The sequence below is a fragment of the Strigops habroptila genome, chromosome 12 (genome assembly GCF_004027225.2).
Source record: "Strigops habroptila isolate Jane chromosome 12, bStrHab1.2.pri, whole genome shotgun sequence".
Taxonomy (NCBI): Eukaryota; Metazoa; Chordata; class Aves; order Psittaciformes; family Psittacidae; genus Strigops; species Strigops habroptila.
The window spans coordinates 3,936,919-3,960,969 of NC_044288.2; the positions used below are offsets into that span (position 1 = coordinate 3,936,919).

General features: G+C 55.7%; 1 protein-coding gene across 5 annotated transcripts in view; it reads right to left on the bottom strand.

Moving 5' to 3' along the window:
- Window positions 1-20,834, bottom strand: part of PTPRU (protein tyrosine phosphatase receptor type U) — a 61,521-nt gene extending 40,687 nt beyond the window's left edge. For 4 of the 5 annotated variants that reach the window (XM_030504616.1, XM_030504615.1, XM_030504614.1 and 1 more), the window contains exons 1-2: window positions 20,474-20,834; window positions 4,736-4,864 (exon numbers count right to left, since the gene is read on the bottom strand). In XM_030504616.1, coding sequence (XP_030360476.1) covers window positions 4,736-4,864; window positions 20,474-20,546 — 202 coding nt within the window. In that variant the 5' untranslated portion in view covers window positions 20,547-20,834. Of the gene's footprint in view, window positions 1-4,735; window positions 4,865-19,838; window positions 19,907-20,473 lie in introns of those variants that run through there. The other variant, XM_030504617.1, reaches the window with a different exon arrangement.
- Window positions 20,835-24,051: the final 3,217 nt, after the last annotated feature.

A 24,051-nucleotide genomic window follows, 5' to 3' on the forward strand; every position in this document is an offset into this window, starting at 1 on the left:
TCCCAGTGTTGCTGCCTTGGAAAAAGCAGGATCCCACCGCTCGCTTTTGTGCTAATTATATCCTCCTCCACCATAAACAACTGTTCCAGCTTCAAGTCAGGGTATAGGTTGGGGCTGTTTTACTGCAGGAGAAGCAGAGGTACTTGTGTTGGGGTGCTGCATCCTCCACAGGAGCATCCCTTGGCCCAGACAAATCCTAGGGCAGGCAGCTCCTTGCAGAAGTGGCAGGGAATTCCAAAATCCATTGTCAGCCCCTGGGGTTGTTCCTGGTTCCGTGAGGGGGTTTGGTTGTTTTCTTTAATGCACCCCAATAACATGGCAGCAGAGCCCTGCCTGGGTGCTCTCACCAGCAGCATGGGAGGACAGGGAGCACAAGGAAGCACAGGACAGACGGCTGGTGATAAAATCCTGGCATGATTTGAGGGGGAAAGGACCTTAAAGCTCATCCAGTCCCAACCCCTGCCACAAGCAGGGACACCTTCCACTAGAGCAGGTTGCTCCAAGCCCCTGTGTCCAACCTGGCCTTGAACACTGCCAGGGATGGGGCAGCCACAGCTTCTCTGGGCACCCTGTGCCAGCGCCAAGGAAGTGCTGGATCCAGCAGCTTTCCCAGGCAGGGCAAGAGCTCTGCAAATTGCCAAGGTTTTAAAGCTTAACTCCTGCCAGCAAAGCCAGAGATGGGGATGGAGAGCAGGGGGTGTCCCAGCCCTGCTGCAGCAGCCTAGAGCTAGGGGGGACCAGGCAGGAACTCTCCCAGCCCCTGCTGCACAATCACAGCTGGGGTTGTTTCTGAGCCCTATCCGTCTGTTGGCATCACCAGCAAAAATGTGCTCCAGAAATCACGATGGGGGAAAATCCTTTCCAAATCTCCCACGAAATGGGAGCTGCAGAAATAGCCCCAGGGCATTCCCCGCTTGAGACTTCAAACCGAAGGATGGGATTCAGCACACACCAACCTGTGCTTCGCTCCTTAAATCCTTCCTCTGATCCTCAATTTAAGCTCAGTTTGAATCAAGATGCAGGTGCAGGGGAGCTGTCACCCCCTTCATCCCCACAAATAACAAGTCAGCCCCTCTGCATTCCCCCCCAGCTCAGCTGCAGCAATATGATTTAATTCAGTTTTCAGGTGTGCTTTTAGAGAAGAGCCCAAGTGCCCTGTGGAGAAAGAGAAAAACACTCAAAAGCACTAAATAACATTTCAATCAAACAAATGAAAAGAGAAAGAAGTCCCAGCGATGTTCCCTAAGGAAAAACCATCAATTTGCGACGCAGAAGTCGATGATGATGAGGGTTGAGCTGCAAAATAAGCCCAGGGGGCTGTGAGCAGAAAGCCCTGTTCCCCTCCCTGCACGTCCTCACACAGAGTCTCAAGCTGGATTTTCCCACTTGTGGGATCATCAGCTCTTCCTTGGGATTCAAACCTCCAATAATGTTGGCCATGAATTGCAGATAGATGAGCTCCAAAGGATCTTCTCCCCAGCTTCAGGCTCAGGCTGTGCTTGCCCCATCACACTGCCCTTTCTGAGCGTGCTGCCTCCATCCCTCTGGGAAAGCCCCAAAGCAGCCCAGCAGGAAGAGGAGCGACGCTTCCCTGTCTCGACAAGTTCTTCCTCCTCCAAACCCACCGAGAGATAAAAATACAGTTCAAAACAATAACTCATGTCGCTATTAGAAGCAGCAGAAGGCAGGATGACAGGCAGAGGGCGGCTCTGCCAGCCAAGGGGTGTCAGGGGAGCAGGTCTGAGCACTGCAGCATCTGCCTCCAGGCAGTCACAGTGGAAGATGAAGCCCAACAGTGCCTCCTCCTGTGCTGGCTTCCTCCCAATGTGCCAGAGCCAGCACGGGAACGGGGTATCCGCTCCCCATTTATGCACCAAGCCCCATCTCCCAGGGGAGCCCCAGCACCAAGAGCCGCTGACTGTAGTAACTGCCCCCCAGGAGCCAAGAATGAAGCTTAATTTTCCCCAGTCTTATGGATTATGCAGCAGGAGCTGGTTGGGAAGTGATGCCAGAGCTATTGGATGAAGGCATGACTCCTCAAGGGGATGGCGGGACAGCAGAGCTCATTGGGGTGGGGACAATGGCTTGGTCACAGCCTGCACTGAGGCTTTTTGCCAGTTTCTCCCAACCCAACTCATCTCCTCTGAATTTCCACACATGAATTCAACCAGAAACAATAAAAGGTGCCTGCACCTCCAGGGAAGAACCTGGAGCTCCACAGGGCATCCTTATCCTCCAAGGGATACCCTGGATCTCTGCAGGGATGAGGATAGGGACCCAGCCCTTGCTCTGCTCCATCCTGGACCAGCCCAATCCAAACCCATACAGGGGTTAACCTAAACACCCTGGTTTAGTTTGATGTTAAGTTACCCCAACTTGTGGTTCACCCCAGTGGCTCAGAAATAACCACGCTGTCCCTCCTCTCCCCAAACAGCAGGGCTTGCACAAGGGTAGATATTGTAGAGCCACACATCAACCTGAAGGCAGGTATGGATCAGGCTGGCACACAGAGGTGATGCTTGGAGGAGAGCAGGAGCAAAGTGCACCCAAAGGATCCAGGGAGAGTTATTTTGGTGCAGATGCAGTGATGGTGCAGCCTCATTTGCCTGCTTTACCTGGCTCCTTGCAGCTGCTCCTTGACAAAACAATAACTAAATCACTTAAAAGAATAAAATAATCACAATTGCAATGTGGGAGATACCCGTCTGTTGTCTTTAAGTGCAAGAGAGACAAGTCAAGAAGGGAAGAAAAGGGGTAAAAGCCCCATAACCAAAGAAGAAAGCAAAAAGCAAGAGGGATGGAAAGGTAGAGGCAGGTGGCCGGCAGCCAGCATCCGCTCCAATAAATCCTACGCTCCTTGAAACTGGCTGATCTCCAAGAAAAACTCATTTTAATCTAAGACCACGAGACTCCTTTGGAAAGTGCTCCCTGGAGAGGCCCCAGTGATGTGAAATACTCTTCATCCACCAAGCTGCTGGGGGGGGGACCAGCCTGAGATAAGGCTGCAGGAGCCTCGTGCGCAGCTTTCCACCCACACCAGGGTAAAACTGCACCAAAACAGGGTTCCTGCACCCACTGGGTGCCCCAAGACCAGGAGCAAACAGTCCCTACCTGGTATTAGGGGACCTCTGGTGATGAGCATCCCTTTGGGTGCCACTGTCAACCAGCATCAGGGATGGGTGCTCTTCCCCAGGGCTGGAGCCTGCAATGCTCCATGCTCCCAGCATCCAACCTTGGATGGTCACATCCACGTTGAGTTAAACTCTTTGCATTCATTTAAACCCCCAACCCCTGGTTATTTCCTCAAGCAGCCCCATTCCACCCAACCCTTCCATCCCCCAGGCTGTAAACTCAGGCAGTTTGCTGTGATATTAAATTACAGCTGAAAACCAAGCAGAAAACCCAACTAATTACAGATTTCAGACTCTCCATCACGAGCCACCACAATTCCCAGCTCCGATTCCCTCCTCACAGCCCCGGGAAACCTCCCTCAGGACACACACGAATTAGGATAGTTCCATTTAAAGTAATTATTTGGGAAGTCATCCAGGGAGGAGCAGTTCTAGAGGCAGAGTAAGGGCTGTTCCCCCTCACCCTGCAGCCAGGATGTGCCAGCACAGGCAAGAAAGGAAAAGGCAATGGAAAGAGGAGAAGGTAAAGGAAGACGAAGGTTAGTGGAGGGGAAAAGCCAAATTAAGCCCTGGCATGAACAAGGCACAAGATAAACAGCTGGAGGCGGGTCGATGGAGCAGAAAAGAGTTTCTATTAAGCAGTTTATGTTTTAATAAGTAAAAAAGTCATTTTTACTCTCAAGTTCTACACCAGCTCTCCCCATCTTCAGCATGGGACCTGCTGGCCTCCAGGCTGGGCAGGAGCCAGAGCGCTGGGACCAGGCAGGAACCAGCAGTCCCAAACTCAAGGAGCATCTCAAGCCCGGTGCATCTCTTAGAGCAAATGGGCACAGGGACAAATCAAGGGGGTCACAGTGGGACACAGTGAGGAGCTAAGAGCAAGCAAAGGCCCACATGCCACCCAGGCACGATGCCCACACCATCCTCATGGGAGAAAGGGAGCTCCCCCGCCATGGCTCTGCTCCCCCAGCCTGGGCCCAGAAATAACAGAAACTGGTTTAAAAGCAATGAGATTAAAAAAAATAAAGTAAAACAAAAGGAAAAAGAAAAGAGTCCATTTGCATTTTCCTCCTTACAGCTCCTGAGCCTTCAGATGCCTCCAACTCGCAGCCACAAGCCTTTCCTGCACTTGCAGAAGCCAGAAACACATTTTCTCCTCTTTTCCACACCTCCCAGAGATGGGAATCTCTCACGAGCCAGCAAAAGCAGCACAAGTCTCCAGAGCAGAGCTGCTCCAGCCCTCGCAGCATCTCCGTGGCCTCCTCTGGCCTCGCTCCAACAGCTCTACATCCCTCGTGCTGGAGCCTCCGGAGCTGAACACAGTGTTCCAGGTACTGCGTGGTCCCTGCTGTGCTGTTACACCCCAGCAGCAGGGACCCACGTCCCCTGTTCCCAAGCGACACCTTCCCCAAGGGCCACACAGCATCCTGCTGAGGGCTGACACAGCTCATCACACCCTGCCCGCACAACCGAGGACAAGTCAAGGCTGAAACACTGCAGGAATTAAACCAGAAGAAGCCACAGGGTCCTGCTCTGGGGTTCAGAACCGAGGGGTGGGCTGGGGGCAGAGGTCCCTGGGGACATGGAGGGGGACCAGGACTCACCGTGGGGCAGGTCAGTCGTCAGATGTGGCATCATGTAGCTGCGGATGAGCTCCCACCCGAAGTCATCGTCCTCCCCGTGGCTGTACTCGCACTGGTTCAGGTCTCCGTCCTCCTCAAAGGTGCAGCCAGCTGCAGAGAGAGACACCATCAGCCCCACTGAGACGCCACAGCACGGCTGGTCCATTCCCCAAAGCCCTGCTGGGATGTGTGCAGCACCCCCAAAATGCAGGGGGACCCCAAGCATTCCTCTACATGCATCTGCAACAAGGTTATGGTCCGTCTGCTGCTATTCCCCATTTCTCCCACACAGTTCCCCCACCAGTGAAATGAGCTGGCAGGTCTCAATTCCCAGCAAGGTCTCAGCCACGGGAGCAGGATGCAGCTCCCAGCTTCGCTGCCCAGAGACCAGTCATGGAACAAGGGATTTCTCCCAAGAAACAGGTACTCAACTATGGGATAACGATTTGACCTTGAGCTCTTTGGGGGTCTATCCATTGCCTGACACAACAACGGCAGGTCTCAGGCAGGACCTCCAACAACCTGCAGCAATCACACCCCTACAAATGCACCACTGACCCCCCCCAAGCTGTGGGCTGGCACTTCTGAGCCCTTTCATTTCTCTATCAGGGGGTTGGGTTTTATCTGCAAGGTGCTTGACTGAGCACGGAGAATGGGAATAAAAGCCAAGAAGCCACTTGTTCCCATGTGGACCAAGGCAATGTGGAGACAGCACACTGGGGTGCCAACCAGCCCCACATCCTGCATCCAGCCCCGAATCCCACATCTACCCCCCGCATCCCTGCATCCATCACCCCCCATGCTGCACCCAGCCAGCTCTGGGGCTGGCTTTGCCATGGGGCCACTCGGGGCTGGTTCATTAACACTGACCTATTATTCCATTAAACCCACAGATTACAGGAGGAGCAGGGCACCAGCACTAATTCATACAAGCCCCTGGGCTGACAAGGGCAAGAAAGCCCTGAGCAAGCGGAACAAACAAAGGCAAATATCCCCCTAATGGGCCCGCATGAAAGCGGAGCAGGGCCGGGGGATTATTTCTTCTGTTTTTTTTCCTGTTTTATCCCCAAATTACATCAGTAATTCCCCACCACCACCCGGGGATTTGCCAGTTAATGGCCCCGCTGCTGCCGGCACGGGTTGTGCTTCCCCATGGTGGGGGATGCTCGGATGCGCCGCTTCTGCAAACACGAGTCCAAACACTGCAGAAAAGCTTGTAAAATGCCCAGAAAATGACGATTCCCAACAATTTCACATGTAAGAGCATATTTGGGGCTTTTTTTCTCCCCCTTTATACTCATTTTTTTAAAGCACAAGGGCACACTCCAGCTCCATCACCAAGTTCATAGAATGATTTGGGTTGGAAGGGGCCGTAAAAGTCATCTAGTTCCAACCCCCCCTAAAAGTTGTTTTTCTTCTTCTTGGAATCACACGAAGCTTCTTTTTAACAAATTCTCTCCTATTCACATGCCTGGAGGCACCAAGACATCACAGCTTTCCTAAACTCCTTCCCGAAATGGAGCGTCTGCCCAGCCCACGTGCGGATGTGCCCCCGCACCGTCCTGAGACACACCGGATTTGAGTCTGAAACTTGGCTCTGCTTCCTAATTGGGGGGGGGAAGCACAAATCTGTCAAAATTTTCCAGGAAGGAAAGGGAAGAAAATAAAAAAAGTCCAAATAAAACAGTGTCAGGAACTAAGTGCCAAGCGGTTTAGAGAGAAAAAAAAAAACCCCAAGTGTTTCTTTCCAAGTTCTGCTGAAATGGGATATTCTGGGAGGGAGGAATTTGTTCTTGGGGTTTTTTGGTGTGAGAAACCAGAGTGGAGACAAACAGCGTTTCAGGCTAGCAGAGCCCCATATCCCAGGGAAAAGCGATTCCTTCACCCCCAATAATCCATTCCCAGCCACTAATGGCATCAGGGGAGATGAAACCTCCTTCTCCTGGGCTGCATCCCCACCACCTGCATCCCGCTGCCATCCCCAGCACAGCCCCTGGCACCATCTGGTCCCGTGCCTCAGTTTCCCCACTGCTCCATCACCCCAAGGGTGGCTCCTTGGCCACCTACAAGACGACTCCCAGGTTCCAGAAGCTTAAAATGCAATTACATGGAGTAGATCTTTCGCTGATGGAGGTGCAGCTGGCCGAGCTGATCCATCTCCCTCCTCGGACAGGTTTATTGTTATGGCTTTTCTCAGCATGAGCCTTCCCTCCATCCACAGTGTGAAATGAAGGCAGCTCCACTGGCTGCTCCACCTCACCAACAAATTTGGCTATGATTTGTATACACAGGGGGAAAAAATAAGCAGCATTTTGCAGAGCCTCGGTTTCCATGAGCTATGGGATGCTTTTGGCACCATCTCTCCCCTCCCAAGGGCAACGGTGGGGGGAAGCTTGACCTCCAGTCCCTTCCCCTTCCCCATCACAAGATTAAGAAGGGTATAAAAATTAACACTTGAGCAATTAAATGCCAACAGCCCAGTTCTAGAGGGGGGGGCTGTGGGAAGTCAGAGGGGTTAAACCCGGAGCAGCTTTCACAGTGTTTGCAGGGAGAGTGCAACCTGCAACATCCATCTGCAGCAATGGGGATGCTTATACCCATGCTAAGGGCTAATGGCAGCAGGATGGGGTCTGTGGGACTGCTCCAGGTCTGGATGTGCCCTAAAAATCACCAGCCAGAAACAAGGAGCCCCCAGTTCCCAGCCCCTGTGCTGGCTGGAGGCCAGGCTAACAGCAGCTCCGGGCAGTGTGATGAAGGCAGCGAGCGCGGGAGGTGCAATGTGAGCGCAAAGGCAGCTAAAAATACTGCTGGGGGTGTGATGGTGTGCTCCCGGGGGGGTGATGCATCCGAAAGGATGCCTGAACACCCCAAAACCACCTAAACCCAGAGCCTGCCCCACTGCATGACAAACTCCCCGCGCTAAGGATGAGACGGACCCCATTCAACACCCCACTCGAAACCCCTGTGGCACCTTGACATGCCCAGGCAGAGGGGAGCAGAGGGATCAGCTCTAACATGGGGGTTAAACACCAGATGGACCAACACTTTAAAATAAGAAAAAAGAGGTGGTTTGAGGGGTTTGCCAGGGAGATGGGGACTGGTGCTGTTCAGCATCCACCCCAGGTACCACTGCCACCCAGCATCCCCATTCTGAGTACCACTGCCATCAACATGGCACCACAGCATGCCGAAAACGAAGAGAGCAGAGGAGCAAGCACTTACATGGGGGTTAAACACCAGATGGACCAATATTTTTTAAATAGAAAGTAAAAAGAGGTGGCTTGAGGGGTTTGCCAGGAAGACTGGTATCAGTGCTGCTCAGCATCCTCCCCAGGCTCTGGTGCCACCCAGCACCCCTCCTGGGTACCACTGCAGCACCGGGCAAAGGGGACCAGAGATTTGAGCTCTAATATGGGGGTTAAACACCACATGGACCAATTTTTCTTTTAAAAGCACAAAAAAGAAGAGGAGAGTTAATGGATTCACCAAGGATAAGGATACTGGTGCTGCTCAGCATCTCCTGGGTACCGCTGCCACCCAGCATCCCCCTCCCCAGGGCTGGAGAGGAGGAAAACCAAGGCGGGGGGGGGAGGAATGAGGGATTCACAAAGAAAAGGGAGGAAAAGGAAGACCAAGCAACCAAGCACAATGGATGGCATTTAATTAAACCTCTGTGGCCACTGAGGAATGTGGCCGCCTGCCCGTCAGCCCGCCCCACGCTCTTTCATCCGCCGGGTCCACGCTCCTCTCGCTTCAAAGTTAATTACAAACTTAAACCTTTTCTGTTTAACCTCCTGCACCGTGGGACATGCTCCACGGGCTTCTCGTTTCTTTTATTGAGCAGCCTTGAAAAGGCTCCAGTGCTAAAGGGCAGCCCGACACCACCCACGATGGGCTTACAGTACCCCGCAAGAGTAAAGACATTGGACCCTTCAGAGCGTCATCTGATGGGGATGCTACACCAATAACATGCCCCAAAGTGGAAAGGCTTTATTAAGAAAGGGTTTCTACCCAAACTTTAGCAAGTAAGAGCTATGCAATTCAGGGCAGGCAACCAGGACTCCCAGTCCAACAAGAAGCAAAGCCAATCGATGGGAAAAAGCCCATTTTGCTCCCATCTTGGCTTAGCCAGGACTGGATTAGCCCCATGGTCATCCTCAGGGTGCAGCTTGGAGACACAAGCCCCTAGCACACTGTGAGCTTTCAGAATCAGGATTCATTTTTCATCCCTGGCCTTTTCCAGCAGCTCCTGCCCCCTCATCCCAACTAATTATCAGGAGGAAATCAGGATTCGGGTACCCATAGGACACAACATGCATCACTCCAGCAGCCAAACACCCCACACAGTGAAACAGGGCTATAACCCATCATGCGAACACACTGAGATGTGGCAGGGGGTGAGTCATGCAAATCCAGAGTTTTCACTGCTTCCCAGGAGCAGGGATGGAGCCGGAGGCTACACATAGTCACACAGCCCTGGACTATCAAACCCAAGACCTCTCCTCTTAATGCATGTACGATGCTCTTTTTCAGCACCAAAGGATCTTCTTTACACAGGATAAATAGTTAATGCCATTGCTGCATGTGGGGAAACCGAGGCACGGAGGTGCTTTGGCAAAGTCCCATAACACCAGCAGCCCAGCCTCATCCCCCAGGACAGCATCCCTTTGCTGGGAGGCAGAACCCCGCTCCAGTGGGTGCTGGTGAGATGCCATCCCTTCCCCGGCACCCCTGTGGAGCCGAGCCAGCCTCCCACCTCCCAGATCCTGGCTGCTATTTAAAGGTGATTTCCTCGGCACACTCCTACGGGAACGCGCCCTGGGAAGGAAACAGTGGGAGCTGCTTTCCTCCGGGCGCCAGCAGACACGGGGGATAGGGAACACGTACTGCAAATGAGATTTACTTCTTATCCAGCAAGATCGTACGTACCATACCACAGGCTCCCGGGCGAGGTTATTAACAGATATGGGATCAGAAACTGCGTTCCTATCTGCAGGGGGATCAGACTTCCGAAGGGAATGATGCTACAGGGGCCCAGGACTCACAGCACCAAGCAAACCAGGACACAGAGTGGGTCCTGCACTGCAGCATCCCACATCGCCCTCCTGCCAATGGAGACCCCTCCACACTGGGCATCCCACCAGCTCCATGCCAAGCCCAAACACTTCGGGATTTCAGTCTCATCAGTGGGAAAATCTCTTCTAGTCCAAGCAAGGAGGAGCTAAATCCCCCCTTAGCTGCACTTTGCGCGCTCAAAGGGCAACAGGCACCTAAAAGTGGTTTTGTGCATCACACAGAGATTACAATAAACACCCTCCCTGCTCCTCTCTGTTCCCCACTTCTGCAAGATAGAAATGTTGGAGGGAAAAACACCAAGTATCACCAATTTCCTGTCCCTGCCAAAAGCTGATTAGAAGAATATGGAAAGCAGCTCCATTAAAATTCTCACCAATAGTTTGTTTTGCTTCTCCAGATCATTTTAAATATTGCATTTAATAGAAAAATAATTTGCTCAGCTGTAAGAAACATCAATTTGCAACTTGAAGCCTTGTATATTAGCCAAAAGAAGCTAATGTGTAAACATTAGCAGCTTCAATAGCGCATGGGGTTTAGCCAATGCAATTCCAGGGAGAGAGCAGCCAGATATTAAGATGGAGGATTTGCATAATAAGTCACTTATGCCTGATAACCTCAGTGTTTGGAAAGCACAGAACAAGGAGAACAATATCCATCTACCAGCAACTATAGAAGACATAAATCTCCCTCTTTTTGCTGTTAAAGACTCTTTATGGTTTCTACCTGTAGATTCCCATGGAGGTGTTAAACCTCCTGTAGCGAGTACCCAGCCCCAGAAGCCTCCAAGGGACCTTTGGCATGGGGACAGGGATGGAACTAGGAGATATGGATGCGTTATAGGCATTCCCAAGCCTGAGGGGAGCAAATGTAAGCAAGAAAATACCAATCTCAAAGGGTTTGCAATGCCACGGGGCCAGCTTGTGCGTGGGCAAGGATGCATCACCTTATCATGAAGATGCATTTAAAAGTAATGGGGGAATAACTAATCTTGCTTGCCAGAGTCCTTCCGTGGGGCACATCCAGCAGCAATATGCAGCTCCCCTTCCCTCCCACCCCAAAAAGCAGCTCCCACAGGGATCAGTACAGCCGGGACCAAGGTGCTGCATCACCCCAATGCAGATGCAGCCAGGCATTGCAACCCCCCCCACGGCTGTCCTGCAGTGATGCTGTGGGGCACAAGCCAAGAGGTTCCAGCCCCATGGCTGAGGCAGATACGTGCATTTAACACCCCATCCAAGCGCTGTCCCTGCGCAGCACCCGGATCTGGTCCCCCGGGAAGGGCCAGCATCACTCCTCTGTTACACCCAGGTCAGAACAGGTCCTGCAGCACAGGAACCCCTGGAGCTGCCCGGCCAGGAAGCCACTAACCTGCAACACAAGTGCTTTAATAATGAACCATCACTTAATTAACATCCTCAGGGCTGCCTCTTTGGCTCCATGCAAAGGAAAACAAGGCAGGCCTTTGGAAACCTCCATCCTGCTGGTATCGACCGCTCACTGTGCAATTACAGCTCCTGGGCTATGGAGTGACCTGGCACCTTTGGGGAAAAAGGTAAAAAAGGGGGAGAAATACTAAAATAAATCTAAAAGAGGGGGGAGGAAAGCCCATTTCTCCCCCCTGGCTCCTTTACTACCATGAGGTCCCCATGGCTATGCTGAAGGCTAACAACCATACGTGCCTATGGACCCAGAGAGACCAGGACCGTGAGCCCCAAGGATGAATAGCTGCTTTTGGGGAATCCCTGAGGACACAGAGATAGTCCCCTGGTACAAGTTCAGGCAGGGAAAGCAGCTGCTCCATGATACAGCAGCAGCATCACCAAAGCCCTGAGGGGCTCCAACACCAGCTGCAGAAATCGTGGGAAAGACCAAGTTTTCCAAATTAACCCCATTTTGCAGGGGAGAAAGATGGGGGGAAACCCTCAATCATTACCCCCCACACCACCCCCGCAGCCTCCCCCCCTCTCTGGGTACCACCTCAGCGGTGATGGATGCAGGAGCAAAGCACACCAGTGGGCTAATCCTCCCGTGATGGAGCGTGCGCCAGCACATGGGGCCTCGGGGAGCAGCTCTCCCAGGTTATTTATGGCCTTTGAAGGCAGAAAACGGAGCCACTTGCGTTATCAAAGAGCCCTCACGTGGCAAAACCAGCCAGCGACAGAGCAGCCCGGTCCTACCATGCCCAGCATCCGCTCCCCAGCCCCGGGAGAACATCAGAATGGGAGGAAGAGGAGAGAGGAGGAAGGGAAGGGCAGAGCAGGAGCGGGTCTCGGTGCAAAGCAAAATCAACCCTCTGAGCCCCTTTGTGCCCAGGGAGTTCATGTCATGGCTCTGGGGGAAGCGTGCTGGACCAAGTCAAGCACTCTTTGGCCAGCCAAAGGTGGGGATATGACCAAGTGAGCCCAAAAACCCCATCAGCAGGTCCCCAAGCTCGGTTCATCCATCCTTGAGGCTGGGGTAAAAGCCAGCAGCTCCAGCAAACTCATCTCAGGGTCTCCATCAGCATCCCAGTGCCACCCAAAGCTTAAAACCTCTGTTAACTGGTCAGACCATTTCCCCAGGGCTACAGATGCAGACACCTATGCAGACACTGGGTATAAAAGCAGTGGCACTTGGGGACAGCACGTTGTAAATCCAGAGCTGCAGACGCCTGCAGATGCCTTTCCTCACCAGCTTATTTATTGCTTTTAATACCTCCCCTCGTCGCTGGCAGCACCACGTTTGCTTTGCAAATGCTAAAACCAAACCAAATCAAATCTCCCTTTTTTCCCCAGAAAGCAGCTCTAAGTCTGCCCCCACACCCCCTTTGTTTTCATAGGCCCTATAAAAACCTATGAGGCAGCTGAGATGCAGGCACACACCAGCCCCTGCGCCTGCTCTGGCTCTTTGCTATATGTTCCCAATAGCAAAAGCCTGAGTTTGGTCACACAAGATGAACTTGTGGCCAACAGCCTGGTGCAGGATGGATTCATGGATGGTGCTGCCAGCTGAGAGGGTGCATCCACCCATCCTGACTCCCTCCTCTCCACCCTGGTTGCTCCAATACAGGGACCTCAGCAGCACCCCAAGCCCCCTTCCCCAACCCACCAAGGCAAGGGAAGGCATCACCCTCCCTCTGAGCCTGGAGCCCCCTCCAAGATGGATTTCCAGCAAGCCCCAATACAGCAACCACACCATATTCCCTGTGGGAAGGCTCAGGACCTTCCACCCAGCTCCAGGGAAAGGAAAACCATTGCTGAGCAGCGAGCACACAGGGCAGGGGGGCTCCCCTGCAGCACCCCCCAAAATCACCCCCACCACAGCAGCTTTCACTGCTCTAATCCCCACAAAGCTGCCACCACTCCACTGTTCCAGACCTGGAGTTGCCCCATCCCCACAGCGGGGCTGACCTGCAGCATCCTCACTAAAAACACTGGGATTACACTGATTATCATGGAATGGTTTGGGTTGGAAGGGACCTTAAAGCTCATCCAGCTCCAACCCCTGCCACGGGCAGGGACACCTTCCACTAGAGCAGGTTGCTCCAAGCCCCTGTGTCCAGCCTGGCCTTGAACACTGCCAGGGATGGGGCAGCCACAGCTTCTCTGGGCACCCTGTGCCAGCGTCTCACAGGGAAGAACTGGGATGTATCCTGCCCCAGCCAGGTCCCAGCTCCCATCCCCAGTAGAACATGGAAATCAAGGCAGGAGACAGCCCCTTGCACAGAGCCAGACACGATGAGCAGCAGCTCCCCGGGCAGGAGCCCGGGTGAGATATGAAATGAGAAGTTCAGCTAATGAAAAGAGAACTAGGCCAACACCGAGATGCGCTGCTTTGGTTTGATATTGTTAGGAGCCAAGGAAAGCAGGCTGGTTCCTGGCTGCAGAAAAAAAATCAATGGGATGTTAGCACTCTGCAGACAGCGGAAAACACGGTCAAAAACAAGCAGAAATAGGAAAGTCCTTTGGGAAAAACCTGGCCAGGCAGTGGCCAAACCTGCAGCACATCCCCATGGAGAGAAGCCAGAGCCTGAGAGTGGAGGAGGGCTTTAAAAGTCACCCCCAAGCTGCTCCTTTCCCAAAAACGCACTGGAAAGCTCCAGCACCAACCTCCATGGATGCCCCATCGCCACCAAACTCACAGAACCAGGTGACCCAGAGGGGACTTTGAGGTAACCAGGGCTCACCCACCCCTGCTAACTCAATTACCCCAGTTACAGCACCTAGTCATGGTGTGAAGAGCATTCATTCTGCTAATCACATGTTAATGTGCCTCTGCTGATGTGCAGGGATGCGCTGCGGAGGGGTTAGAAGCTTTGCATGACCCAGGACCTGGCACTCGAGGGTGTGTGGGGTTGCCCTGCCCCATGACAGGTCCTTGTCCCCATGGGTGGGCTGCCAGCTGCCGGGGAAAGGCTTCAGAGGAGACACCATCCTTGGGTGGATCTGCATGGATTTGCTGCCCAGGTTTAGGAATCCCCACTGTTGAATGCTCCACCATCACAGCTCGAGATGTGGGGGGAACTGAGGCATCAGGGCACACAGTGTGGGACAGAGAGGGGGCTGCACCCTAAAGAGCCCTTCAGAGCATCCCCAAAACCACAGCAGCTCCATGGACATCTCCAAACCCATCCAAGCAACGAAATGCAGTTTGTCCATAGTCCATCCTTCCGCCTGCCTTCACCTCCATAAGCGAGCGGTCACAGTGCTCCATCGCCTCTGGCCCATCAGAGAAAAAGCCATTTCCATCATCTGCTGTCAGACAGCAAGATGACCCCCAGGCAGCATCCCAAAGATGAGACTCTGCACTAGGGAAGTAGTTGGGCTGAAGCATTTCATCTCCTCTTCCAGATCGGCCGCTGTTCTCCTCATGGTGACATCCTGCTCCCGGTGACCCATGCGGCAGCTGATGGTCCAATTGCAGGGTGAAGCACGCTGGAGCAGAGCAGCACTTGCTCCTCCACTGGGCTAATTGGGCTCATTAGGCTGCAGGTCTCCAACATGAAGCAGCACACCAGGCTCCAGAGCCCAGCGGCTCATGTCCACACACTGTCATCCGCAGCCACCCCGAGCGGCCGCAGGGACAGTGGCCTCATTAAGACACATCAGGTCATCGCCGTCCCCTGGTCCTGTCCTGGGAGAGCTCAGAGCATCTCAAGCCAAACGCTGCATCCCAGCCACAATCCTGATTACCTTAATGATGACAAGAAAGGTCTGATCCCTGGAAGTGTTCACACATCGTGTAGACGAGGCCCTTAGGGCCATGGGTTAGTGGTGGCCGTGGCAGTGCTGGGGTAAAGATTGGACTCAATGATCTTAAAGGTCTGTTCCAACCTACTTGATTCTATATTCTATGATCCACGGAGGGAGGGGTCTAAGAAGTCAAAGCTGTCTACTGGCTTATGTAGGGCTCCCAGACCAAGTGGGTCCCCAGCACCCAGTGGGTGGCACACTTAGGGCAGAGCCCAGCACCCAGCATGGGGAATGATGGACCCTCTGCCAGCCCCACACAGTGACAGGCAGCCAGGGAGGTCCGCACCAGCACAACCACCCTGTTAGGGGTGATTCTCCAATGGTTTTTAAGCCAAATCAAATAAAACACAATGAAAAACAGGGTATGACAAAACCATTCCGAGATTTGCTCTGGCTGCAACACATCCAGCTGCAGTGAGGGTACATGAGGGGTGCTAAGCACCCAACAACCCCCCCAGCTCCTGTTTCCTCAACATCTGGAGCACTTGGGGCTGCAGGAAGGTGAGGATACACATATCTATGGCCAAAACCAGTCAGGAGGCTCTTTCCAGCCGTGAGTCTGACAGGCATGGAGAGGGAGGAACCATACACCGGGACCCCACTGAACCCCAAACTGCAGGAGCATCACCCTCCCTGCGCTCCCACTGCAGCCCTGACACCACCTCGGAGCTGCCCTGGCACCCTGTGGGATGGTTCCCCATGGGAACAGCCCCACATCCATGGGGGGAGCTTTGCTGTCCTGCTCCCACAGTGGGCAGAGCACCAGCATCCAGATGTGGGGTCTGGCAGAGGTCCACAGGGACAGCCCCATCCCAGCTCAAAGAGCTGCCACGATCCATGGATGGATTTGCTCTCCAGATGGGAGAAACTGGGGTGCAAAGAGCCCCTTAAACCTAAAGGATACCTCAGGATGTGTGTATCCCCACCACCAGCACCCTGGCACAGGGAAGTGCTGCAAAGCAGGACCATGACACCCCAGGCAGGACCTGGAGGAGCACAAAAGCAGCCAGGGGATGAGCTGCAGCAAACGATCATCTAAGCAGCAGGAACAAAACTCCTGGCTTTAAAATGAAAGGCAGGGCCTATGTCCTCAGGACCCCTCTAGGCATGGAGGCTGGCATCCCCTCTCCTCCATCCCATCACCCATCCACATCCATCCCGGCACAGGGAAAAAGCGGCGGCAGCTTCTGCCAGGCCACCTGCAGCGGAAAGGAAAAGCTCCATCTCCAGGACTTATTTATTTTAAGGCTGCCAAGGAGGAGGCAGTTAGCTCCGGAGGACTAATTGCTGGGAATCCTCCTTATCCTGGAGGAGAAAGCCTCAGTTTCCCCATGTTCAAGTGGGCTTCTCCAGCTTGGAATGGGAGGGTGAGATCCAAAGCAAATCCCAAGCTGCCTTCAGGGGGAAGAGGTTTGGGAATCTTGACATTTAATCATGCGGTAACTAAAGGTTCCCAGACATGTCTAATAAGACAATTATAGTGCATGTTAATAATAGATTATTAAAAAGCTTATTTATGGAGGTTTAAGCAGTCAGATGGCAGAGATGTGTGGATACAGCTCCCGGAGCCTGCGCTGCCTCCCAGCTCCAAGCATGCAGCAGGGATTTACCTGCCTCTGCCTCACCATCTCCTCGTGCTTAACCCTTGCATCGCTGCTAAAAGCAAAGCAGCAAATCCTTGAGGGATTTGCCAGGAAAGGATTTGTATGGGATGCTTCGGGCTCTGAGCCACTCCGCAGAGTGAGGATGGGGTGATGGGTTGTATGTAATGGAAAAGCTCCATCCAGGGGGAAACCAACGTCAAGAGCCAGCAGGGAGGTTGTCGCAGCCAGAGTCACCAACAAGCATCTGCCTTTGTCTTCCAGGAGGTGTCTCTGCTTCCCCAGGGGTCCTGATCCTGCTGGGCTTTGCTCTGGGAAAGCTCCCAGGGAAGCTGGAATGGGGCTGGTTTGTCTTAGTTTGGGTAACAAAGGGAAAAATGTGCAGTTTAAGCCAGGAGGTGACTCACCAGGATCCCTGTTCCCGAAACCAGACCAGGGCAGGTCCAAATACCCAGAGTCAACACATGAAACAGGAGCTTTGGAGCAAGAAGAGGGCAAGAACGGTGCAAATGCAACAGTGAGTCTTGGTGGGGAGTTAAAACAGGCATTGCCACCCTCCAACGTGGATCTCTGATACGGAGCCAGAGGGACGGGTCCATCCAGGAGCATCAGCATCACTCAGAACATCCCTATCACTTGGAGCATCCCTAAACTCTTCTTCACCCTCTCAGATAATAAAGATCCACCACGCTCCAACGCGTGGAAAGAGGACACTGGAGAGCCAAGGGCTTGGGAGCTGGAAGCCTCTGCCCTGGTCACATCCGCATGCAGGAGCCTGAGGGGTGTTTGCACTGTCTGGATGCTCCAGGAAAGGCCATGGCATTAAGAACACACATATAGGAGCAAGCAAAAGAGACTCTTCCCTGGCAGAACAAGCAGGGAGAGGAAAAAAATCCAAGCCTGAAACAAGCAGACAAGGAAAACATAACGCCAAATGGGGTGGAGAGGAATGAAAATGCCCATCGGCAGCCAGATGGAGGGAAATAAACCCTGGGAAGAGCAGGATCAGGCACCCAAGCACACAGAGAGCACAAAACACTGACCCCAACACCAGGACCCCACTGCCTGGGGACAGCCCCTGCATGGGGAGACGCAGACACAGCATCGCACTTCCCGGAGCATCCTCCCGTGACCCCGCTGCTGCAGACGCTGTGGTTAATGGTTAACGGATTTGTTGTGCTTCCCAACCCCAATCCCAGCCCTGGGGACAGCGTCTGCTCCGCAGTTCCCATTCACTCAGCCAAGACAACCCAGCGACACAGGGTCAGGGTCACCCGTGCTGCCTCCTGCCAGCTTGTCAGGGCTGTCCCAGGGGGTGACAGGACCCTCCTGCCTGACCCCCAGCGAGGGGCTCATCCAACCCAACCATCAACCACCCCTCAGATCCCCCCCCAAAACCAGCCCTAGTGCCACCAGAGATGGCACCGACAGCCGTCCAGGGCTTCCCAGCAGCACCAACCTCTGAAGTGGAAGCTGCAAACCCAAATATTGTATGTGTTTAATTGCTGCTAACGAAGGCAAAGCCAAGCGCAAGCAGCTTCCGCATAATTACAGCGGGAGTGCCACGCAGCGCTGGCGGCTGCTGGAAAACAGCCCGGGAGCATGGCGGGATGTGGGTTGGGGTACACATGGAATGCAACTTACTGCTGAAGTTTTGGGGTGCATGGGTGCAAGAGGAGTGGAGATGTGCCCTCTCCTAGCAGGGGTAATGAAAAGGAGGAGGAAAAGGAGCCGAGCCTGCCCCACGGCCCAGCTTGGAGCCCTTCAAGCCAGCCTGCTCCGAGCTCAGAGAGGAAAAGCTCCGTGTTCTACTCCAAAGAGCCCAGAGAGGAAAGATGAAGCTGGCAAATCCCATCGGTGGCAGCTCACAGGTCCCCATCGCTGACACACAGCACAAGGGACCACTCGGTTTGGCATCCACCATCCACACCTCCTCCAGGGCTCTTAACGGTTGGACTTGATGATTGTAAAGGTCTTTTCCAACCTAGCTGGTTCTAGGATTCTAGGAGAAGCACGACACAGATGCGCACCGACAGCTTCATCGCTGGGAAATCTTAATGAACTGCAAAAGTTTGTGCGCTCCAGGAAGGAGCAAAGAGCATCCCAAAGCAATGGGGAGGCTGTGACCAGGGCACGCAGCTTCTCCCCCAGCTCAGCCACTTGCTTATGGAGGTCCACAGGTCACAGGCATGCCGTGCCTCAGTTTCCCCACTCGCAAAAGGGATCACACTACACCCATTCTGTGCAAAGGAGCAGCAAGAAACCACCCAGGTTCTAAATACCCACAGAGACAAGCAGCCGGTTGCCCCCGTGGCTGGCTTTGGGGTCTCTGCTGACCCCGGAGCACGATGTCCCTGCAGCCAGCAACATCCCTGCCACCAGCCAAGCCACATCGGCAGGAGGGAACACCAGGATTCACGTAGGAGGCAGCCTGCCATAGAGCCAGGGGGCTGGATGAGACCCTCACCGCAGAGCTGAGCCTGCTCTGCATCTACCAGGGGAACGCTGGAACAAACACATTCCTGATTTACACCAGGATCCTGCCCTTTGCAAATGCCATCTTGCCAGGAAGGAAGCTCACAGAGGGGAAAGGGTTTGCTTGAGAGGGGTCTCTGCTCCCCATAGAGCCTCCCCCCAGCCCCAGCACCAGGTCCCCATCCTGCCCATCACAGCCTGCAGCAGCTCAGCCATCAACAGCACACACCCCAGGACCGGGGAGCAGCACAGCTCAGGACCCCCACTCTGACACCCGGGGGGTGCAGAACCCCCTTCCTCTGGCAGAGGGCTCCGAGACCCTCCCCAGCTGCGTGCCTCAGTTTCCCCATTGCCTCCTTGCTCTGCCCTGAAGCAGGGGGTGCTCAGAGCAGCATCTCCCCCCAACCCAGTACACAACTCCCCCCACCTCCAGATGCCCAGCAAATATAAACCCATTCCTTCCACCTTCCATGAGCCACAGGGAGCCTCAACTACTTCATATTCCCCCCATCCATCCATCCATCGTCCCCCTGCCGCACAGGTCAGACTTATTTTGCTTACTGCTGATGGGTGCCACTATTTATAGTTGTTTGGAGGGAGGCCACTACCCAAAAAAACCCTAAAAAATCAATGCACTAACACGCAGGTTTGTAAAGGCGAAAAAATCTGAAGAACCAGCCAAAAAAATACCCCTTAACGCACAGAGCTGGAGGCTGCAGCACCGGGGTCCTCTCGGATCAAAGAACCAGCTCCTTCTCCCCCGTGCCTCAGTTTCCCCTGTAAAACGCACTCGCAGCCCCCGGTAGGGGCTCGGGAGCCCCTAAATCCAACAGCCCGCAGCAGCCGAGCCCCCCGATGGGTCCCCGCACCCCGCTTGTGCCTCCGCCCCATCCCCAGCCCCTGTTCGCAGGGTCCGGCTGGGCGGCGAGGAGGAAAAACGCAACAATAAAGGAAATAGACCCAAACCCGCGTTATATCCCCGCGGCGGGAGGGAGCCGGGGGGCGCAGCACCCACTTGTTCCTCCCGGAGGCTCCCCAAACCCCACCGGAGCCGCCCCGCCGGCCGCGCTCCCGGGGCCACCCCGAACGCGGGGGAAGTTTTGCCTTCCCGGGGCCGCACGCACCGAGGCCGCCCGGTGATCGCCGCGGGCTCAGCTCCGGTGCGGACGGCGCAGCCAAACCCCCCCCTTCCAATCCCAGTGTCCCGAACTCGGCGGCCGCTCACCCGCGGCGCGGCGGGACGGGCAGGAACCAGCTTGTACCGGAGCTACCGGCGGCCACCGACGGGTCCCAGCACCCCCTGTCCGTATGTGTGTGTGTGTGTCCCCCGTTCTTACCGGCGGGTGTCTCGGTGTCCAGCGCGTAGACCCGCAGGGCGAGAGCGAGGAGCAATGCCGGGGCAATGCGCATGGTGCGGCCGGGGGGCAGGAGAGAGCGGAGGGGCCCGGGGGGGATGAACGGAGGGTCCAGAGGGGGGGTGGTGCAGAGGGTCCCGGGAAGGGGGGGTCGAGGCGGGGTCCGGGATGGGGGTCCGGGGGGTGGGGGGGGTGCGGAGGGTCCGGGCCCCGCGGTTCCGGTGGCGGTGGCGCAGCGGGGCTACGCGCCCGCCCCGCACCTCAAATAGCGGCAGTGCCCGCACGGCGGCGGCGGCGGCTCCTTCTCGCTCCGCCCTGACGTCAGCGCCGCCGCGCGGGACACGCCGCTACCGGCGGCACCGGCACCACCAGCACCGGCGGCACCGGCACCGCGGGCAGGCCGGGGGCGCCCCCTGCCGGCCGCCGCGCGCAGCGCCAGCCCCGCCTCCCGCCGGTGGGATTTGGGGGGGAGCGGAGGGGGGGGCGGTACCCGAGGGGGGTTTCCCGGTAACGGGGGGCTGGGGGGTGGGGAGAGGCTGCGGTGAATGGGACCCCCGAGACAGGACAGAGCACGGATGGGGAACGGGGGGGAGGCTGCTGGGGGGGTCCCGGTTGCAAGAGGGGTGTAGGGGGTAGAGGGGTGCGGGGGGATGCACAGTGCATGGGGGTCTGGGGGTGCAGGGGGGGTCCCCGGGTGCAGGGGTGGAGTGAGGGGGGGTCCCTGAGTGCAAGGGGGTGCAAGGTTTTGGGGGGTCCCTGGTTCCAGGGGTGCACGGATGAAGGGGTGTGAAGTTGCAGGGGGTGCAAGGCTTTGGGGGTTCCCCAATTGCAGGGCGGGTCCCAGGCTGCAGAGGGGTGCAAGGCTGGGGGCTGTCCCCAATTGCAGAGGGGTCCCCGGCTGCAGAGGGGTGCACGGCTTTGGGGGGTTCCTGGTTCCAAGGCTGCACGGGTGCAGGGGCGCGAAGCTGCAGGGGGTGCAAGGCTTTGGGGGGTCCCCAATCGAAGAGGTGTCCTCCGGGCAGAGAGGTGCATGGCTTTTGGGGGTCCCCAATTGCAGGGGGGGTCCCCAGCTGCAGAGGGGTGCAAGGCTTTGGGGGATCCCTGGTTCCATGGGTGCAGGGGTGCGAAGTTGCAGGGGGTGCAAGGCTTTGGGGGGGTCCCCAATTGCAGAGGGGTCTCCGGCTGCAGAGGGGTGCAAGGCTTTGGAGGGTTCTCAATTGAAGAGGGGTCCCCGGGGCAGAGGGGTGCAAGGCTTTTGCGGGTCCCCAATTGCAGGGGAGTCCTCGGCTGCAGAGAGGTGCATGGCTTTTGGGGGCCCCCAATCGCAGGGGGGGTCCCAGGCTGCAGAGGGGTGCAAGGCTTTGGGGAGTCCGCAATTGCAGGGGGGTTTCCAGGCTGCAGGGGGTCCCCAGATACAAAGGGGGGCTGTGGGGGGCTCACTGCATAGAAAGGGGTACAAAGCTTTGGGGGGTCCCTGGTTTCGGGGGATCTCTGGTTTCAGGGGGTGCCCGGCTGCAGGAGGGGAGTCCCTGGGGTCACGGCCGGGGGGGTCCCCACCAAACCGGACCCTGGGGGGCCCGCAGCTGCAGAGCGGGTGTTGGGGGGAGGCTGAGGAGGGGGTATTGGGGTATCGGGGCAATGGGTGCAGCAGCAGAGCTGAGCAAAGTGGGGTGACACCCCCCCGGTGTGGGTGCTCCCCAGCACCCATGGGCCCTGGGGATGGAGGGTCCTGCCCACCCCGAGGGGTTCTCAGCCTCCGAACCCCCCCCCCCGGGTGCTGCCATGTCCCACTGGATGTCCTCAAGAGACAGGGACTGATGCTTCCTCCCGCAGGATGGTGACATGGAAACCTGGAGAAGGCTCCATGGGGGTGGTGGCAGCACATGGGAGCCCGGTGACACCCAGCAAAGCCACCACCCCTTGCATGGGAAGGGGGTGACGGAGGGAGGGAGGTGCAGGATGGGACCTGGAGCAAGCGGGAAGGAGGAAAACCCCCAAAGAAGGAGGAAAAGCTCCGTCCCTTTGCGGCAGGGACACGCAGCGCTGGCAGCCCCCAGTGTCCCCATCGGCCGTGCCAGCGGGGATGAAAGGCTCCTTGTTCACAACATCCTCTCCGGCCCTATTTCTGGAGGAAAATGTTTTTCCAAAGGTTTGGGGCGAGGAAAGGGGGAGCTTTGCCTCAGCTTTCCGGCGTGATCCATGCCTGGGTCACCGGGCTGCGGCTTCAGGGTGCGAAAACTGCTTTGGCAGATGAAAACCTGGGAAATGGAGGGAATGATGCTGGAAATATTGGGAATTGTCCCCCAAATAACACAAGGAGAAGCGCCGGCAGTAGCAGCACCTTGTGGTGATGCAGCCCTGGCAGGCAGGCAGCACCCAGTGCCAGCACCCAGCAAGGAACATGGGTGAATCCACCAGGAAGCTCCCGATCCTGGAAGTGGGATGATGCCGTTGCCAGCTTCCTCCAGGTTCATCGCCAGGGATGCTGCCATGCTGCTCCTCCATGTCCATGGCTTACTTGTTAGGGGTCAAATCCAGTCCTGGAGAAACACTCACCAGGAAAACCGGGAAGCATCAGGAGCCGGTTCTTGGGGTACCCCAGCAGTGCTGTCCCCCAGGGAGGAAAGTCTGTGGCTCCCGTGGGTTTAATCTCAGCCCCGGCTGCATCATTGCAACTTCATCCCAAAGATGAATTTTTCCTGGGAGCCGAAGAGCTTTTTGCTGCATGAATCACGGGATGGAGCATCAGTTAATTACTGCATGCGGGAAAACCGGGATGCGCTGGCTAAATCAGGGCTAAAGCTAATGGAATGCTCCGCAGGGCCTTCATCCCATGGAGAGGAGGAGGAGGAGGGGAGAAAGGAATTAAGCACTTGGATGTGAAGGCAGGAGAGGGTTGGCACGGTGCTGGCTCTGCAGGTTCCCCCCCCCAACCCCCAGGGAAGAGAAAAGACCCCAAAATCCTGTTGGGAAGAGGACCCGCATCATGCAGCACCCAAGGGATGAGCTGGGGACAGGCTCTGCCCAGGCTGGGCAGGAATATGTTGGGTTTGGGGTTTCCAGCAGCTGAACTGGAACATCTCAGTTTAGAGAGGGAAAAGCAGCTGAATGATCCTGCATTTCTAGGATTTGGGGGGAAATAACCTGGAAACACGGAGCTTTTAAGCCACTCAAGCCTGTTCGAGCGATGCACCGCGCTTCCCACAGCCTTTTAAACCCCAAAACTGTGCTTCCAAACCAATCCCTTTGCAAACCAAATTAAGAAGGGGGGTTTTGTCGCAGCAAAGTCATCCCTAATTCCCCAGTGGGCCACCATCCTGCTCCATCACCCCACACAGCCCAGACCACAGTAGGGGAATTCCCAATCCCAACCTCCTCGGGTGAGCTCTGGGATTGATTTGGTACTAGATCCATGCTGTGTAACCAGGATCATTCATGCCCCAGGACCTGCCACCCCCATGGGGACCAATTCTGCATGAGAGGAGCCGGAGGGTGACGTGGGCTCCACAAAGGCGCCTTGTTCCTGTGAAAGGCTGGCGCTGGCCCCAGGCATCCGATAG